Raw genomic sequence first — 21,056 nt, 5'->3', positions numbered from 1 at the left:
ATATACAGGTTTTGGAGCAACATATGTTGCCATCCAAGCAACGTTACCATGGACGCCCCTGCTTATTTCAGCAAGACAATGCCAAGCCACGTGTTACATCAACGTGGCTTCATAGTAAAAGAGTGCGGGTACTAGACTGGCCTGCCTGTAGTCCAGACCTGTCTCCCATTGAAAATGTGTGGCGCATTATGAAGCCTAAAATAGCACAACGGAGACCCCCGGACTGTTGAACAACTTAAGCTGTACATCAAGCAAGAATGGGAAAGAATTCCACCTGAGAAGCTTCAAAAATGTGTCTCCTCAGTTCCCAAACATCTACTGAGTGTTGTTAAAAGGAAAGGCCATGTAACACAGTGGTGAACATGCCCTTTCCCAACTACTTTGGCATGTGTTGCAGCCATGAAATTCTAAGTTAATTATTTGCAAAAAATAAAAGTTTATGAGTTTGAACATCAAATAAGTCTTTGTAGTGCATTCAATTGAATATGGGTTGAAAAGGATTTGCAAATCATTGTATTCCGTTTATATTTACATCTAACACAATTTCCCAACTCATATGGAAACGGGGTTTGTAGAAGCATATTTAAAAAATTGTTACACAAACAACAATGTCACACATGTTATATGTGCTGATGTTAGAAATTCAAAATTAAATTTATTTCAAATCCTGCAGTTTCATTTGCTGCTGCTGTTCTCACCAGCACACTTGTGTTTCTTACACTGGTACTTAGAAGAGAATCTTTCACCACACACACTGCAACTCAACACTTTATCTCCAGGGTGTGTCCTCATGTGTTTTACAAAGTTTGGTCGGTCACAAAAGCTTCTGTTGCAGATTGAACACTAATGTGATTTTTCACCACTGTGTGTTCTCTTGTGTCTTTTCAAACACTGATTTTGTGTAAAACCTTTACCACAGATTAAACAAGAAAATGGTTTTTCACCAGTGTGTGTTCTTATGTGTCTTTTCAAATGGTTACATTGTACAAAAGCTTTACCACAGATTGAACAGGAAAAAGGTTTTTCACCAGTGTGTGTTCTCATGTGTACATTCAAACTGCAACTTTCTAAAAAACCTTTACTACAGATTGAACAGGAAAACGTTTTTTCACCAGTGTGTGTTCTCATGTGCACTTTCAATTTGTGACTTTCTGCAAAACCTTTACCACAGATTGAACAAGTAAAAGGTTTTTCACCAGTGTGTGTTTTCATGTGTCTTTTCAAATGGTTACATTGTACAAAAGCTTTACCACAGATTGAACAGGAAAAAGGGTTTTCACCAGTGTGTGTTCTCATGTGCACTTTCAATTTGTGACTTTCTACAAAACCTTTACTACAGATTGAACATATAAAAGATTTTTCTCCAGTGTGTCTTGTTCTGTGTTTTTTTAAACATAAACTTTGTGCAAAACCTTGACCACATATTGAACAAGAAAAAGGTTTTTCACCAGTGTGTCTTCTCATGTGTACTTTCAAATTGCGACTTTCTACAAAACCTTTACCACATATTGAACAGATAAAAGGTTTTTCTCCAGTGTGTGTTCTCATGTGTCTTTTAAGATACCAATGGTATTTGAAGGTTTTGTCACAGTGAGAACATTTGAAGTGAGTGTTGTCAGTGTGACATGTCTTATCATCTTTAGAGTCTTCATCATCAGTGTCAGGAGAGTGTGACGTTGTGTCCTCACTATCTGATAGTGGAGCTAAGAGCTTGTCTGCTTGTGATCCTCCACAGTGGTCTCCATCAGCTTCTGTTGTCATGTGTTGTGTTGAGCTGCTGCTTGGAGGCTCCGCCTCTCTCTTCTCCTCACTTTCACCTTTTACCTCTTCACTCTTCACAGGGACACCAGTCACTGGGAACTCCTCCAACCATTTAGGCTGACTGATGCAGTGTTCCTCCTCTTCCTCTTTAATGTGGAGGGTCAGTGAGTTTTCCTCTTCCTTTTTACAGGGAAGGGTCTGTGTTAAAGAGGAAAAGTCGACGCTAGAGGGTCCGTGGCGCCTGGTCTTCCTCTTTGATGGATCCTCCTTCACCATCCTGAAGCTACACTCCTGTTTTTCAGGCAGAAGCTGTTCTTCACAGACATCTGTAGGACACAAAATGACAAACATGCTTGAGAAATGTCCAGATTTGCTCAGTCACATGAGGCATTCAGTGCGTTTTCATGTACTTAAAATAACAAGTTATTATATGAATTGGCCTGAAAACAAACACACTGCTCTTTACAACATTATTCACAGGAAAAGAAGACCACTTTTTACGAGGGGTGGGCAATATGGCCTAAAATCTATATTGCGATAAATTCCCTTTAACTTGAGTGCAGCTGGGATAGGCTCCAGCGCCCCCTGCGATTTTAATGTCATTTACTGATGTATAAACGTGTAGAAAAGATTAGGTCGTTTACAGTGTAAATCTGTATTCTGTATTGTTGTCTCTGCTATGACGCCATCTTGTGGTCGAGTTTGCTCACTGCGAGTGCTGTGGGTTGAAAGTGTATGATTTCTCTAGATATCTCGCCAAGCAACGTTTGTAAGTGTAACCGGGGATTTCCACTGGACGGTGGCGCCACGCCGACAGACTCGTTCCGTTTTTTGTTTTCAAGTCAATGTGTCAGTTTCCACCGCCTGGCTTCTATATTTATTGGTCGACACAACAAGGCGGTCCAATTGAGCTAAAATCTGCTCGTGTGGGACAGGAAGTCATGCATGAACACAAAATAAATGATCCAGTTTACTTTCAAAGTAGAATATTCTGTTTAAGGCGAATGGTATTCTACACTTTGAAAAGTCCTAATGGACATGAAGTCAACTTGTCAAAGGTTTTCAGACATAATTTCACAGGACATGCTGATTTTAAAAGGCCCAAAATTAAAGAATCATATAACAGGCATATCCCGGGTAGCGAGATGGGGGCATGTACTTCAGCGTTGTATTAAAATGACTAGTTCCATCTCCAACATGAAGGCGAGTGTCGCTAACACTACTGCACACAGGAAAACGTGTGGAGGAGAACTGCAAGTAACCGAAACAAAGATTGTGAATTACTGACAAGAGGCTCACTTTATTCATGTAAGTCTACTGTCAAATAAACATGCTCGTGTGCTGAAAGCGATGCAGAGTGAGACCTCTTAGTCCAGTTTAACACACACGGACATAGCAATGTATTGATGACGGCAAGAATTAAGTTATTAGGTTTATTTTCATTTATATCGGTCCTGGCCTACAATTGGATGAATATTTTAATGCCTCTGAACATCGTATTTAATGCTTTTTGGGGACCGTTTCGAGCTTTCCCCTTTTTGGGACATTCCCCAAAGGACCTTGCACAGTAAGATCCAAACGAACTTCTATTTGAACTGAATTAGATACCCATTGATTAGCCATTTATTACATTTTACAATTTTTCATTATTATTGTGGATGATTTATTGACGCTGTGCAACGCTTACGCTATTGAACCTGCAATAAAAAGCATTATAAAAAGTATCAAGATTTCATCCCTTATTGTACCATCGCGTCCTTGATGTAAAACGCTAGGACTACTATGTGTCCAACACCTAGCTCTGAAGGGTCACTCTGATGCAGTCCACTTATAATATGTCCTGAAGGGCTTTTCCTTTCCCCAGCCCTCGAATCTAACCTAGTCAGTGACAAAAGCCAAGGTTCATTAGAGGCAAGCTACCATTAAACAGCGGGATTTGTTTTTTTTTTACTCGGTCTTAAAGGCCTACTGAAAGCCACTACTACCGACCACGCAGTCTGATAGTTTGTATATCAAAGATGAAATCTTAACATTGCAACACATGCCAATACGGCCGGGTTAACTTATAAAGTGCAATTTTAAATTTCCCGCTAAACTTCCGGTTGAAAACGTCTATGTATGATGACGTATGCGCGTGACGTCGATGGTTGAAATGGAAGTATTGGTACCCCATTGAATCCAATACAAAAAAGCTCTGTTTTCATCTCAAAATTCCACAGTATTCTGGACATCTGTGTTGGTGAATCTTTTGCAATTTGTTTAATGAACAATGAAGACTGCAAAGAAGAAAGTTGTAGGTGGGATCGGTGTATTAGCGGCTGGCTGTAGCAACACAACCAGGAGGACTTTGACTTGGATAGCAGACGCGCTAGCCGACGCTAGCCGCCGACCGCACGGATGATCGGGTAAAGTCCTTCGTCGCGCCGTCGATTAGGGATGTGCGTATCGATCCTGTGGTATCTATATATCGATACTCACACGCTACTCATTTGGCATCACTTTTCTGAAAAAAGTATTGATATAAACCAAAAAACGGCGTGTGGGGGGTGCAAGCATCACTTTCAGATGTTTTTGATGACTTACTTAACTTACTATGTGCTGGGACACCCCTGTACCTGGCAGATGATAGAGCTGGCCCAGTCACGTGACAGGAGACAGCGAATGAGCGTCGTCAACGTGCAACACACACACAGCCAGCCGACAGCGATGCAGCCAGGCATATCCAGTGTTGTCCAATTGTTGACTTAAAACAGGCATTGTTTTTTTTGTTTTTAGTAATGTTTACTGAATATTTTTGTTTAAATGATTATCCTAAATTCAAATAATATCCACACAGGGGAATTTACTGTTAGTTGAAAATTGCTTGAGTATTTAAAACAAGATAAGAAAGAGATACAATTTGGAGATTCTTCATCTTTGCATTACAGTTTTATTTTTTTCCAAGGAAATCTTGAATATATGATTGAATGTGATTTTGGTTTTAATCTGTGACATGATTTCTTACATTTCGAAAACATTAGCCTATTTCATATTTCATTAATTGCTAATTATATCACAAACTTTAAAAAATAACTGCAGCTTCTTGCAATTCGGATTTGACTGTTAATTGGAAAGCCCTAATATTTAATTATTATTATATATAATATATAGTTATTATATATAAAATTTAATTTATTTTTCATATTTATGTTATTTATTTTAATTTTACTTTTATTATATATTGACCATAATAAATGTGGTATAAATGGTCTGTATTTGTCTTGTGATTTGTCTTAAATAATAACAATAGTAATAATATTTTTGACTGACAAAAAAATCGCCAATAAGAAATGATTGGTATCGGTATCGATGAAAATGCAAGAAAAAGTATCGTATCGTATCGAATCCTAAAAGTGTGGTATTGCCCATCCCTACCGTCGACCGCTAGAACGCAGGTGAGCACGGGTGTTGATGAGCAGATGAGGGCTGACTGGCGTAGGTGGCGCGCTAATGTTTTTATCATAGCTCTGTGAGGTCCTGTTGCTAAGTTAGCTTCAATGGCGTCGTTAGCAACAGCATTGTTACGCTTCGACAAGCTGGAAATTATTAACCGTGTATTTACATGTCCATGGTTTAATAGTATTGTTGATATTCTGTTTATCCTTCTAGTCAGGGGTTTATTTAATTTGTTCTATCTGCATTTGAGCCCGATACTATCACGTTAGCTCAGTAGCTAAAGAGCTTCGCCGATGTATTGTCGTGGAGATAAAAGTCACTGTGAATGTCCATTTCGCGTTCTCGACTCTCATTTTCAAGAGGATATAGTATCCGAGGTGGTTTAAAATACAAATCCGTGATCCACAATAGAAAAAGGAGAAAGTGTGGAATCCAATGAGCCCTTGTACCTAAGTTACGGTCAGAGCGAAAAAAAGATACGTCCTGCACTGCACGCTAGTCCTTCACTCTCACTTTCCTCATCCACAAATCTTTCATCCTCGCTCAAATTAATGGGGTAATCGTCGCTTTCTCGGTCCGAATCTCTCTCGCTGCATTGTAAACAATGGGAAAATGTGAGGAGTCCTTCCTCTGGTAACGTCACGCTACTTACGGTATAGGCAAGGCTTTTTTTATCAGCGACCAAAAGTTGCGAACTTTATCGTCATTGTTCTCTACTAAATCCTTTCAGCAAAAATATGGCAATATCGCGAAATGATCAAGTATGACACATAGAATGGATCTGCTATCCCCGTTTAAATAAAAGAAATTCATTTCAGTAGGCCTTTAAGAGATAGGCTTCTCTACCGAGTAGACCACAAAAGGAAGTGGGACAGACGCTGAACCAACACAGGGTAGTAGAACTAGGCGAATTGACTCGCCATCCAGCTGAATAGAGCCTACGTCGGTGGAGCAGCCGGTAAGACCGTCTGTGCCGAGGGGACAGGACCCGTTGAACGGAGTGCTGGATTTTGACTCGCAAGAAGAACTTGTGCGTCAATCACCGGAATCGAATACACTGAATATTACACACTGCAGACTTCCCGAGAGCCAACAAACATCGTAAAACACCACTTATTGTACAAGGTCTGCTGTCACTATGACAGACTGATATAGTCTTGTTATATTCCCGTTTAGATGAAGAATTACTTATAATCGTCGCACGGAAAAGGGGGTGAAGCCAAGCGTCTTTTCGGGCCTAAATTGGCTGTCAAAGGGTACCAACTTGTCAGAGTACGTCCTCATACTTCTACTATCCAGGTGAGAGGCACGATTCATGATCTGGAATAATCTTTCACCAGCACTGAGGTGAGAAAGGAGCTCACCAGCCTGTGATGTCATCATAGGCACACAAGCTATAAATAGTTTGTCTGCGTTAGCACTTATAATAACAATATCACTAATACTTGGTTGATATTCAAGCCACAAAATGCAAATGGAGTATTGTTGGCGCTTTTTGGATGGTTATAGAGGACCTCCCATTGGCTCCATTGCAAGTGGACTTTTATTTACATTTATGAGTTAGAATGTGATTTAAAAAAATATTTCCATCATCATGCCTTTTATAATGATTCTGAACAATAGAAAAAGTCCTCACAGAGTGCAGATCCCCTCCAAATTCAAATGATTAAGACTTGAAGTCTATGAGCATGAAGTGATGAAGCCTACTTGGATGAGAGGACAAACGTCTTCTAAGACAAAGTGAACAGTCCAGTTGTGATGGATTGAATGCCCTGAGAATAAAATGATATGTGGATGTTGTGCTTACTTGGACTGTGATGAAGCTGTGAGGACTCAGGTGGTTTGTCTTCATGCTCTTCAGTCTTCACAGAGACAACAGTCAGTGGAAACTTGGTGACATCATCCTCCTCCTGCCCTAGAAGACACTCTCCCTCCTGAGTGATCAAACACTCCTCTTCCTCTTTCATGTGGGGGGGCTGTGGATCCTCCTCTTCCTCTTTAAGATGGGGGGCCTGCTGGATGTCTGTTGGGTAAATAAGTAAATAAGATTAAGAGAGAATAGAAATAGTTTTGGACTGACACTGTTAACACAATGACATTATTTGTGTTCTTTCGTGTGTTGTGTTAAAAGTGTGTAGCAAAACAACCAATAAAAACACGGGAAATACCTCCTTCAAAAGTGGTACAGTGAGTACAAAAACAGACTTGGAAATTTAAAGGGGGGCAATTTGAAAAGTTTTTATAAGTACGAGGCAGCATTGAATGAGGCATTCTTAACTTTACACTCACTGATGTAAAGTGTGTAAATATTTTATTCTGTATACGGTCTATGACACCTACACTTTATATCCAAACTTAACCATGATCTTGTAATGACATATGCATTACCATAACTTCAATATCATGGAAATAAAAAATGTAATTCCAAAATCACTTAAATAGTATGTTATTGTCATCATGCAAAATACTTTTTTGTGGTCATTTTGGTGGCTGGGCCAAAAGGAACTTTTACCAATAACATGTTTTACTATGTGGTGTTTTTATGGAGTATCTCCATCAACAATTCTTCTTTAGGAATTGGAGACCATCTACGACACGCTGAAGGAAAGTCAGTCACCTTTATGTTCTTTTAATAAATCAAGTGTTGACTACTTTGGTTATTGAAAATGTTTAATTTTACTTATTGATGCATGTAGGTCACAATCAGGAAGTGAAATTATAACTTTAATTAGATTTGATTACAGTATAAAATGTATTTAGTGACTGTGTGAGTTTTGTGTAAATACAGGTTTACATCTTCTTGGGGACTGGAACACAGGTATGTTCTGAAAGGATGCCCCCATTTTTAAAACCTTCACTAAGCTGTGCCACCAACATTGCCTCACTTAGCTCATTGAGCAAACTACCAGGGTGAGTGAGTCCTTTTAAACTATCATAGACCTCGTTGTTACTTCTGACCAGTCAAAGATCACCACAAGTGGAACTACTGTATGCGGCTTAAGTGATCATTCCATGATTTTCTGTATCCGTATAGAACAGAACTGAGGCTGATGGCCACAAAACAAGCAAAGCTACAATCCTCAAGACCTACACTAGCAAGGCTTTCAATGACAAACTCGCAAATTAAGACTCGCCCCAGTACTTGCAAGTACACAGGTCTTTGTGTCAATTCCTAACCTCAGAAAAGTAGATAACTTCACAGTCAAAGTGGGTTACAATATTATAACAAACAAAAATGACTCCAGCACCCCCCGCGACCCCTAAAGGGACAAGCGGTAGAAAATGGATGGATTGATATATCTTGGTACTATACCGTACAACCTTACTTCAATGAAGTAGATCACCCCGCTGGTGGGTAGAAATACACTTAAAGGCCTACTGAAACCCACTACTACCGACCACGCAGTCTGATAGTTTATATATCAATGATGAAATCTTAACATTATAACACATGCCAATACGGCCGGGTTAACTTATAAAGTGACATTTTAAATTTGCCGCTAAACTTCCGGTTCGAAACGCCTCTGAGGATGACGTATGCGTGTGACGTAGACCGGCGAACACGGGTATGCCTTCCACATTGAAGCCAATACGAAAAAGCTCTGTTTTCATTTCATAATTCCACAGTATTCTGGACATCTGTGTTCGTGAATCTGTTTCAATCATGTTCATTGCATTATGGAGAAGGAAGCCGAGCAAGCAAAGAAGAAAGTTGTCGGTGCGAAATGGACGTATTTTTCGAACGTAGTCAGCCACAACAGTACACAGCCGGCGCTTCTTTGTTTACATTCCCGAAAGATGCAGTCAAGATGGAAGAACTCGGATAACAGAGACTCTAACCAGGAAGACTTTTGACTTGGATACACAGACGCCTGTAGAGAACTGGGACAACACAGACTCTTACCAGGATTACTTTGATTTGGATGACAAAGACGCAGACGTGCTACTGTGAGTATGCAGCTTTGGCTTTTTTTTGCGTATGTACGTAACTTTTTTTAAATATATAAGCTTTATGAACCTTGGGTTAGGTGAACGGTCTTTTGGGCTGAGTGATTGTGTGTGTTGATCATGTGTTTGAATTGTATTGGCGTGTTCTATGGAGCTAGGAGCTAGCAGAGGAGCTAGGAGCTCGCATAACACGTACCGTACCGTACGTGCGCGTCACGTACGTAACTTTTTAAAAAAATATAAGCTTTATGAACCTTGGGTTAGGTGAACGGTCTTTTGGGCTGAGTGATTGTGTGTGTTGATCAGGTGTTTGAATTGTATTGGCGTGTTCTATGGAGGTAGGAGCTAGCAGAGGAGCTAGGAGCTGGCATAACAAACACACAGGTGTTATTATGCAGGATTAATTTGTGGCATATTAAATATAAGCCTGGTTGTGTTGTGGCTAATAGAGTATATATATGTCTTGTGTTTATTTACTGTTGTAGTCATTCCCAGCTGAATATCAGGTACCGTGAGTATGCAGCCTTGGCTGCTAAACATTCGATAACTTGACCGTATGTGCGCGTCACGTACGTAACTTTTTAAAAATATATAAGCTTTATGAACCTTGGGTTAGGTAAACAGTCTTTTGGGCTGAGTGATTGTGTGTGTTGATCAGGTGTTTGAATTGTATTGGCGTGTTCTATGGAGCTAGGAGCTAGCAGAGGAGCTAGGAGCTAGCATAACAAACACGCAGGTGTTTTTATGCAGGATTAATTTGTGGCATATTAAATATAAGCCTGGTTGTGTTGTGGCTAATAGAGTATATATATGTCTTGTGTTTATTTACTGTTGTAGTCATTCCCAGCTGAATATCAGGTCACCCCCGGCTCTCACAGCATCTTCCCTATCTGAATAGCTTCAACTCCCCACTAGTCCTTCACTTGCACTTTACTCATCCACAAATCTTTCATCCTCGCTCAAATTAATGGGGAAATTGTCGCTTTCTCTGTCCAAATCTCTCTCACTTCATGCGGCCATCATTGTAAACAATAGGGAACTTTGCGTATATGTTCAACTGACTACGTCACGCTACTTCCGGTAGGTGCAAGCCTTTTTTTTTATCAGATACCAAAAGTTGCAATCTTTATCGTCGTTGTTCTATACTAAATCCTTTCAGCAAAAATATGGCAATATCGCGAAATGATCAAGTATGACACATAGAATAGATCTGCTATCCCCGTTTAAATTAAAAAAAAATCATTTCAGTAGGCCTTTAAGACTAACACAAGCACTCATTTAACCCCACTTTGACTACGGAATTCCTGTTTGGTACCATGACGCCTTGAAAGCCCTGAAAAACAAACTCCAGACAGCCCAAAACAAAATGATTGGGCTTCTAATCAACCGTCCATCCTGGGCTCACCTTTCTGCCAACCATTATTTCCTTAACGCGGGGAGGCTCTTGGTAGCCAACAGAGTACATCTTCTTGCAGTTGGTCTGGTGTACAAGATACACCATGCCACTAAAATACCCATGTACCTGTTTAGATATTTCAAAAATGTAAAATATATTAACCATCATAACACCAAAGGTTATGATGGTTAATTTTTTTTAATGTGATTTGAGTACAAATCACATTCAACCCAGATCTCACTCCAAAAAAAGGTTCTAATTCGTGTGCCTGCTATACCACCAAAATGTGGAACTCCCTATCAAAAAGAAAAGACATTACAGGTTGCGGCTACTCGTAACTGGGAATATACAAAGCCTTTTGCTTATTTTAAAGTATATATTTTCTTGCAGTATATTTGTATTTGAAATGCTACTTTTTACATAGTAATGTGTGAGTTCAAATATATTTGAACTGAAACCATCTCAGGCTTACTTGTAGCAGTGAATGTGTACCGTGATGAAACTGTACCCTTTCCTATGCAAACTTCTCATAAGTCCTTCAATCAATCAATCAATCACACATTGTTACAAACTGAGAGGAACATCAACCTCAAACTGTCTCGTTTTCATGAAGAATCTCAATCAAAGCATTGCATCATCCCCACAAGACAAACCATCTTCCTACTGAAGAAAACTGTTAGTAATGAAATATAAAGTTAGTAAAGATGTGAGAGTAAGAAGTAAACAAACCTGTTCTGTGTAACACAACTTGATGTTTCTTGAAAACAGCGTCCTGTAGTTGATGTCGTCGCTCCTTCTCCTCTTTTGTTGGACAAAGTTCCTCCTCATACTTTGCTATCGTTCTTTCGCACATTTTCACACAATCACAACACTTTACACTCACATTTGATCTCTACTTAGCGATGTGTTGATAACGTCCGTCTCTTTGTTAGCAGCTAACAAGCTAAGCTAACTAGCAAGCTAAGCTAACAAGACACGAACAAGTGCGCTCAGACTAATGTATCCGGATACAAACAATGACTAACAATGTTTCATCTACTACACGACATATATGCGTACATGTATGCACTAAATACAAATAGAGAAACAATAATGGCCAGTGGCCACGTTTAGGCCTTCTCTGTCAAACGCCATTTTGCTTTTTACTCCTTCGTCTTCTTTGGATGGACTAGTTCAAGGATTCAGTGGTCTCGTTCTCGCGAGACTCTCAATTGACGGGTCAAAGGTCGAGGGGGATAAACAAACCTACAAAATGGCTTCCTTATTATCGAGTGGTGTTGATTTGGAATCGAATGTCGACTTTTAATACTTTATGCGATGTAGTGTTGACTCCATGAAAGCCCATTTGTGTTGTTGTGGATTCAAGGCATCCGGAAATAAAAAAATGTATTGCTGCCAGGACTTTTGCTACGTGGGAAATGGGAGTCCAAGCCAAGAAAACCCAACAAGAGGTGAACGAGGAAAAGGCTGAGGACTACCAAAAAAACGTTGTTAATAAAAGACACTGTTAACTTTTTGCCAGACCCTCTCTTTATTTCTGACGGTTGGGTAGGAGAAAAGGATGGCTTGAAGCTCTGGCCGCCTACCATGTACTTTGATATAGGCATGTACCTTGTTGTTACACACATGTACTTTGATATAGTAGGCTGACCATATTCTGAAATCCCCAAAAGAGGACATATATGCGTGCTAAGGCGGGGACTAGGTGAAAATTTGCCAATGATACTCGAACTTGCTTTATAAATAATTTATTTATTTAATCAAAGCATTTTTCTCCTCTGTTGACAGCAGTGTTGGCGCTAGGAATTTTCAACATGGGGTCCCAGGGTTGGGGTTGTGGATATGGCAGTTTGTAGTGACAGTTCAGTTTATGGGCAGGGTGTGTATGAGGTAGTGCAAAGGGCTGCAGAGTAATGAGGTGCGAGGCAAGGGGTTCGGCTATAATTCGCCTACCGGCCCGACCAGAGCAGGTGGAGTTCAGGGGTTGAGAGGTGGAGATCCTTGGGCTCAGGCTCAAGGCCTATCTACAGCTCGCCATTCAAGACTTAGGGACCTGGCCTACGTAAACACAGGACCCGGAGTTCAATCAATGTGTGCACATAAACATCAACATTAAGTCATCTATTGTTCGACCTTCAATAAATAAGTTAAACTTATTATTATAATTATTAGCAATAATACTGCTAACATTAACAATATTAAACAATCCCATGAATGTACAAAATAACAAACACGACAGTACACAGTGTTGTCACTATGACGGGTGTAACATGAACAATATTAAACAATAGAAAATAACAGTGACGTCACTATGACGAGTGTAACATTAACAATATTAAACAATAGAAAATAACAGTGACGTCACTATGATGGGTGTAACATTAACAATAACAGTGACGTCACTATGACGGGTGTAACAGTGTTCATTCATTGTCTTTACCGTAGCATAAAACATGCACATGGCCTTAAAACGCCACAACACTCAGTCACCATATGTAAGTACCCAAAATAAAGACTCGAAATAAATATAAATTCAATGGGATCAGAAACATTGGAGGAAACGGGATTAAAAGCCGATGCTAACCGCCCATAGACAATACATGGGTACGGCTAGCAGCTACTATTAGCAAACAGATTCACTTACCAACTCGGCTTAATGACACTCTCTCGTCGCAACTCGGCCCTGATGGTCGGCACCTATAAGTTTAAAATTAGTTGTAAAATGTTGGACGGTTGATTTTTACGATATGCAGGCAAACGACAACTTTAAAACTTACCGGCTTCAGATGTGCCCAGACTTAGCCACCGCACCTGGCAGCCATCTTGGGACGGTGGATCATATAGAGCGCGATAGGCTGCAGCGGGTCACGTGATAGGCCGAAGCGGGTCACGCAATAGGCTGCAGCGGGTCACGTGAGCGCGTGTGTTAAACTCGTGAGATTAAACGTGGAAACGGCGCAGGTAATATGAGGGGATGCCATGAGAGGAAATATGTCTTATTTCCCACCCGTGTTACACGCACGCCTCCACACTTTGTTTTGTTTAACCTCTTCTTAACTCTGGACGTACATTGAAAATACCCGGTACACGCAACCCTAACTCAAAACGCCGGACATTTGAGGCATTTAAGAAACCCTGCCCGGACACCCCGGACATCCCCGCAAAAAAGGACATGTCCGGGGAAAAGAGGACGTATGGTCAGCCCAGATATAGGCATGTACCTTGGTGTTACACACATGTACTTTGATATTGGCATGTACCTTGATGTTACACACATGTACTTTGATATAGGCATGTACCTTGATGTTACACACATGTACTTTGATATAGGCATGTACCTTGGTGTTACACACATGTGCTTTGATATAGGCATGTACCTTGGTGTTACAAACATGGACACAAGAATGCGTCAAAGTCATAAAGAAGGCAAGGGTTACAGTTATTTCACAACAGGTCAGATTTCCTTTATGTTTGTATTTTAATGATACCATATGGTGAGATCACCATATTTTGGCTACATGAACGTTTTTGTAGTTGTTGTTTTTTTCACCAATATCTAGCAGTCACACACCTGGTAATTTTATTTAGCAATATTTGGTATAATACGTTTCCAACAAATTACTTGTTGCATCATTTATTTTGATGCAATAGCTAAACATAATTATAGTTGCAATAGTTTTGTTTTATTTTCAACAGACTGCTTTAAGAATAATTATTGGTAAATGCAATCTATGAAATATTTCATTCATTCATTTGAAAAGTTCTTCACTTTAAACAGAATGACATATATATATAATGTATATATATTATGTATATGGTATATATTATGTATTATGTATGTATATATATATATATATACATATATATATATATATATATATATATATATATATATATATATATATATATATATATACATATATATATATATATATATATATATATATATATATATATATATATATATATATATATATATATATATATATATATATATATATATATATATAGCTGAGATAGGCTCCAGCGCCCCCGCGACCCCGAAGGGAATAAGTGGTAGAAAATGGATGGATGGATGGATATATATATATATATATATATATATATATATATATATATATATATATATATATATATATATATATATATATATATATATATATATACAATCATATAAACGTATATAGCATATTTAAGTCAAGTTAATAACTGTCATACTGTTATACATACAAAACCCAAAAGCAGTGAAGTTGTTATGTAAATGGTAACTAAAAGGAGAATACAATAGACTGCAAAGACAAGATATTTAACGTTCGAACTGGAAAACTTTATTTTTTGCAAATATTAGCTCATTTGGAATTTGATGCCTGCAACATGTTTCAAAAAAGCTGGCAGAAGTGGCAAAAAAGAGTGAGAAAGTTGAGGAATGCTCATCAAAGACTTATTTGGAACATCCCACAGGTGGACAGGCTAATTGGGAACAAGTGGGTGCCATGATTGGGTATAAAAGCAGCTTCCATGAAATGCTCAGTCATTCACAAACAAGGACGGGGCGAGGGTCACCACTTTGTCAACAAATGCCTGAGCAAATTGTTTAAGAACAACATTTCTCAAGCAGCTACTGCAAGGAATTTAGCGATTTCACCATCTACGTTTCGTAATATCATCAAAAGGTTCAGAGAATCTGGAGAAATCGCAGCACGTAAGCCATGATATTACGCACATTGGATCCCTCAGGTGGTACTGCATCAAAAAGCGACATCAGCGTGTAAAGGATATCACCACATGGGCTCAGGAACTCTTCAGAAAACCACTGTCAGTAACTACAGTTGGTCGCTACATCTGTAAATGCAAGTTAAAACTCTACTATGCAAAGCCAAAGCCGTTTATCAACAACACCCAGAAACGCCGCCGGCTTCGCTGGGACCGAGCTCATTTAACATGGACTGATGCAAAGATGAAAAGTGTTCTGTGGTCTGACCAGTCCACATTTCAAATTGTTTTTGGAAACTGGACGTTGTGTCCTCCAGACCAAAGTGGAAAAGAACCATTCAGATTGTTATAGGGTCAAAGTGCAAAAGCCATCATCTGTGATGGTATGGGGGTATATTAGTGTCCAAGGCATGGGTAACTTACACATCTGTGAAGGCACCATTAATGCTGAAAGGTACATACAGGTTTTGAAGCAACACATGTTGCCATCCAAGCAACGTTTTCATGGACGCCCCTGCTTATTTCAGCAAGACAATGCCAAGCCAGGTGTTACATCAGCGTGGCTTCATAGTAAAAGAGTGCGGGTACTAGACTGGCCTGCCTGTAGTCCAGACCTGTCTCCCATTGAAAATGTGTGGTGCATTATGAAGCCTAAAATATCAGAAGGGAGACTCCCGGACTGTTGAACAACTTAAGCTGTACATCAAGCAAGAATGGGAAAGAATTCCACTTCAAAAATGTGTCTCCTCAGTTCCCAAACCTGTACTGAGTGTTGTTAAAAGGAAATGCCATGTAACACAGTGGTAAAAATGCCCCTGGGCCAACTTTTTTGCAATGTGTTGCTGCCATTAAATTCTAAGTTAATGATTATTTGCAAACAACAAATATAAGTTTCTCAGTGTGAACATGAAATATCTTGTCTTTGCAGTCTATTCAATTGAATATAAGTTGAAAAGGATTTGCAAATCATTGTATTCTATTTTTATTTACCATTTACACAATGTGACAACTTCACTGATTTTGGGTTTTGTATTTACCGTATTTTCCGCACCATAAGCCGCACCTAAAAAACACAATTTTTCTCAAAAGCTGACAGCGCGGCTAATAACCCGGTGCGCCTTATATATGGATTAATATTAATATTTATTTTCATAAAGTTTAGGTCTCGCAACTACGGTAAACAGCCGCCATCTTTTTTCCCCGTAGAAGAGGAAGCGCTTCTTCTTCTACGGTAAGCAACCGCCCCCATAGAAGAGGAAGCGCTTCTTCTTCTACTGTAAGCAACCGCCAAGGTGAGCACCCGCCTCCGTAGAAGAAGAAGCGCACGAATATTACGTTTCATTTCATTTGTGTGTTTCTGTAAAGACCACAAAATGTCTCCTACTAAGAGACACACGTACAAGTTTCCACTGACTTTTGATATTCATGTGAACCGCACTGTGGATACAACGGGAACACGTACGGTGAATATTCGCACCACAAGGAATGAGAAGTCGTCCTTCACCGTGGTTCTAGCTTGCCATGCTAACGGCCAGAAACTTCCACCCACGGTGATATTCAAAAGGAAGACCTTGCCAAAAGAGAACTTTCCAGCCGACGTCATCATAAAAGCTAACTCGAAGGGATGGATGGATGAAGAAAAGATGAGCGGAGAGACCGGGTGACTTTTTTTCACGCAGCTCCGTCCCTGTTGATCTACGACTGCATGCGCGTCCACATCACAGATGGTGTCAAAAAACAAGTGAAGCACACCGAAGAAGAAGAATTTGAGGGATTTGTGGATGAGTAATAACTTCAGAAAGTGAGCTTTAAATGTTTATTTTGTGTGTTGTGTGACACTAACGTATGAGCAACGTTGAGTTATTGATGTTGCTATTGCTCTGCACTATTTTGAGTGTTACTATTTTTGTGATTGCACATTTGCACATTACATTTTGGGAGTGAACAGAGTTGTTAGAACGCTGGTTTGTAATATATTATTAAAGTTTGACTGACCTATCTGACTGTTTTTTTGACATTCCCTTTAGCGTAGCGTAGGTGCGGCTAATAACACGGGGCGGCTAATAGGTAAACAAAGTTTTGAAATATGCCATTCATTGAAGGTGCGGCTTACAACACGGGGCTCCTTATGGTGCGGAAAATACGGTATATGTATATATACAGTGTTGGGTTAGTTACTGAAAACCAGTAACTAGTTACAATTACTAGGTACTTTATTTCAAAAGTAACTCAGTTACTAACTCAGTTACTTACACCAAAAAGTAATACGTTACTGTGAAAAGTAACTATTTAGTTACTTCTTTCCCCCCCCCCCCCTTTTTTTAAGGCTACCATTAATGCCCTTTTAGCCTTCATTTCAGTACTGTTATTGCACTGGAGAATAATACTATCTGTTGATCAACTTGACATGCATTTGCATCACTGAACTCAGAAAGCAATGTGGTCTACATACAACACACAAACAATGTGGTCTACATACAACACACAAACAATGTGGTCTACATACAACACACAAACAATGTGGTCTACATACAACACACAAACAATGTGGTCTACATACAACACACAAAGACAAAGATATGTTTCAAAGGGCCAATTTATTTCAGGCCAGAAAATTTGACTAAACTATTTTAAATAGCTGCAACATAATGGCACTTTAACTTTAACTCTAAGTAGATAGGATCTTTGATCCAAGACACAACTTACATTTAACTAAAATGTTATTTTCTTTGTGCTCGACAAAAGAAAAGTATTGAGAATGTCTCCATGTTAAAAAACTCGACTTCTGGCTTCGCCATGATGTCTTGTTAGTTGTTATGAGAGTAGCGTATGTGTGTGTGTGTGTGTGTGTGTGTGTGTGGCCCTTTAACCTTCGTCTTGTGTTAGGGTCGGTACCGACCCGTTTTAGTTTTTGAATGCATAAAAGAACCACACAAATTAATTTTTTTGCATCAAGGCTTTTTGACTTTGTCAGGAACCTCTATTTCAACAAAATACAACTTTTTTTTTTTTTTCCCACTAAATTATAAAATGCTCTGGTTGAAATTATGACCTTGGTGGTGTTAGGGTCGGTTTCGACCCAGTTATAAAAATAAGATAATAAAACAATAATTAGAGCCAAAACTGAACACACTGACAGCCAGCTCCTCTACCAATCATGTGAGCTTTAGGGGATTCTCATTTTACCTTGTTATCCAGTACTAAAACATGACATGTGAGGTCAATTCAGTATAGAGTTGGTGACTTGCAGGTGCACATCTCCAAATTGCAGCATTCAAAAATGAAAAAAATATTTACCGTACAGTGAGAAGTTCTGGATAATATTTTTGGTGAAAATGAGGGAGAGGACCCAAAGCAGCATAGTGATACGGATGAACAGTTTTCGGAGGAGGAAGACAATGTGGAGTACCATCCAGAAGACACTGACACATCTGATGAGGAGGTCATACCAAAGACTATAAAAATGGGAGCCATTACCTCCCTGCTTGGCACTCAGGATCAAGGGTTGGAATTGGGGGTTAATTCACCAAAAATGATTCCCGGGCGCGGCACCGCTGCTGCCCACTGCTCCCCTCACATCCCAGGGGGTGAACAAGGGGATGGGTCAAATGCAGAGGACAAATTTCACCACACCTAGTGTGTGTGACAATCATTGGTACTTTAGATCGGTAGGTTGTGAGTTCAAACCCCGGCCGAGTCATACCAAAGACTATACAAATGGGAGCCATTACCTCCCTACTTGGCACTCAGCATCAAGGGTTGGAATTGGGGGTTAATTCACCAAAAATGATTCCCGGGCGCAGCCACCGCTGCTGCTCACTGCTCCCCTCACCTCCCAGGGGGTGATCAAGGGTGATGGGTCAAATGCAGAGAATAATTTTGCCACACCTCATGTGTGTGTGAATATCACTGGTACTTTAACTTTAACTTAACTTAACTTGATTTGCTTGATTGGTTGCCGTTTGTTTGACCTTGCAAATCTATATTTTGTGTTATGACTTGTTCTGCTTTTCATTTTGTGTTTGTATTAAAGTTCTGTTGCTGAAAAAAATACTTTTTAGCCTTTTTCTTGAAGTAAATATATATGGGTCGAAATTGACCCGTAACACCATAGATGTTAGTATAGTTAAAATTATTAAAATGAAAAAATAAATTCAACAACTTTATTCAAGAGATGTGTTCTAATACCCCTCAGTAATAGTCAGGTAACACAACAACCTTTTATTTATTTATACAATTCTCTTGAGGTTCATTTTACCATTTTTTAAAATTGAAATCGAGGGCTATACTGACAAAAAAAAGGCCCAATGGCCCACACCAAAAATATTAAAACCAATATTTTCATGGATAAGGAAGTCTAACAAGGTAACCAAGAGATGAGAAACAAATTGGATGATAGATCATTGTTTTTAGTGTATTTTACAGCTGATTTAAAATATGGGTCAAAACCGACCCGTTAACATAAGAGATGGTAACAGAAAGCTAACACAAGAGGAAGGTTAAGATATGACAGCATGAGAGGTGAATGACGTTGGTGAGTGAGTGGGCGAGAGAGGTGAGGGAGCGGCGACAGTGAGTGCGTGTAGGTACTCTAGCTTACTGGATGGCTGCGTGCAATAAAGTCACAAAGTTGCAACAAACCGCCGGGCTCGTCATTCACCCTCAGCTGTAAAAACCCTCTTCCGGGTAAAGTGAAGGTTGTTAGACCCGAAGTACGGCTCTGGAGGAACGTAACCCTAACCCTAACCCTGCGGGGAGGCGTGCATTCTGTGTGTGGGGGAAAGCACGCCTCTTCTTTTCCACCGGGGCGCTCCAAGAAAACACACTCAGATCTTCAGTTTCTAGCCGATACTACATGAAAATAACGTAAAATAACGCAGTAACGCATCATGCAGTAACGGTAACTGAGTTACTGTATATAAAAAAATCACGCGTTAGATTACTAGTTACCGCCGAAACTAACAGCGTTACAGTAACGCGTTAGTCCCAACACATATATATATATATATATATATATATATATATATATATATATATATATATATATATATATATATATATATATATATATATATATATATATATATATATATATATATATATATATATATATACACATGTATGTATGTATATTTATATATATATATATATATATATATATATATATATATATATATATATATATATATATATATATATATATATATATATACACATGTATGTATGTATATTTATAAATATAAACTATACATATATTTTTTTCAGTTTATTCTCATACATAACTAATATTATTAAAATAGCTTGGTATTGATTTTTTCGTCATTATTATCTAATATTCTGTTTTAATATGCAAACAAAGAGCAAGTTTTAATGATATTGCACACTCTGCCACACTTTGTATTTATTTTGGTATGAAAACCAGCATTTTAATCTTGAATCAAAATATGTTGCATGATAATTACGTGTCTGACATTTAAATTCAAGCAACGGCCTGAAAATCATTTGAACATTCAGTGAGTTATGGTGATTTTAATCATTGATAGACCTCTGTAGTGCACTAAATATGCAGTCAATGATTAAAAAAGGTGGCTGTGATGACGCATCGTTCCTTTGGCTCTTCTGCGCATGTCATACCTCGCAATATTCATGACAAATTTGTGCTTTGTTTTAAAGATATATTTGGTTTATATATGAACAAACATTTGAAAATGAATTTTACCTTTGAAACCTTATTATACTATTGGCAAAGTTTTATATTCATAAATGTAAGTTTCTGTCTTGTGTGTCTTTAAAAAAGAATTAG

At 38.8% G+C, this 21,056-nt stretch overlaps 2 protein-coding genes across 2 annotated transcripts in view; both read right to left on the bottom strand.

Moving 5' to 3' along the window:
• Positions 1–21,056, bottom strand: part of LOC133664590 (zinc finger protein 431-like) — a 404,655-nt gene that overhangs the window by 94,783 nt on the left and 288,816 nt on the right. The window lies entirely within an intron of this gene.
• Positions 623–11,714, bottom strand: LOC133664639 (zinc finger protein 260-like). Its single transcript, XM_062069441.1, has 3 exons — positions 11,270–11,714; positions 7,004–7,219; positions 623–2,087 (listed from the first exon to the last, which is right to left on the bottom strand). The coding sequence occupies exons 1-3, from the start codon at positions 11,391–11,393 to the stop codon at positions 844–846; spliced, it is 1,584 nt and encodes a 527-aa protein (XP_061925425.1). The 5' UTR covers positions 11,394–11,714; the 3' UTR covers positions 623–843.

Source organism: Entelurus aequoreus, linkage group LG14, assembly GCF_033978785.1.
Source record: "Entelurus aequoreus isolate RoL-2023_Sb linkage group LG14, RoL_Eaeq_v1.1, whole genome shotgun sequence".
NCBI classification, from domain to species: domain Eukaryota; kingdom Metazoa; phylum Chordata; class Actinopteri; order Syngnathiformes; family Syngnathidae; genus Entelurus; species Entelurus aequoreus.
The sequence above is the reverse complement of the archived record's forward strand: the minus strand, read 5'-3'. Positions and strand labels throughout refer to the sequence as shown.

Bases quoted from the DNA above. Each gene is read 5' to 3' on its own strand.
- LOC133664639 (XM_062069441.1), bottom strand. From the start codon at position 11,393: ATGTGCGAAAGAACGATAGCAAAGTATGAGGAGGAACTTTGTCCAACA. The intron at 7,220-11,269 runs GTTTGTTTACTT...TTTACCCAACAG, and splicing joins AGTTGTGTTACACAGAACAG to ACATCCAGCAGGCCCCCCAT. The intron at 2,088-7,003 runs GTAAGCACAACA...TGTGTCCTACAG, and splicing joins ACAGCTTCATCACAGTCCAA to ATGTCTGTGAAGAACAGCTT.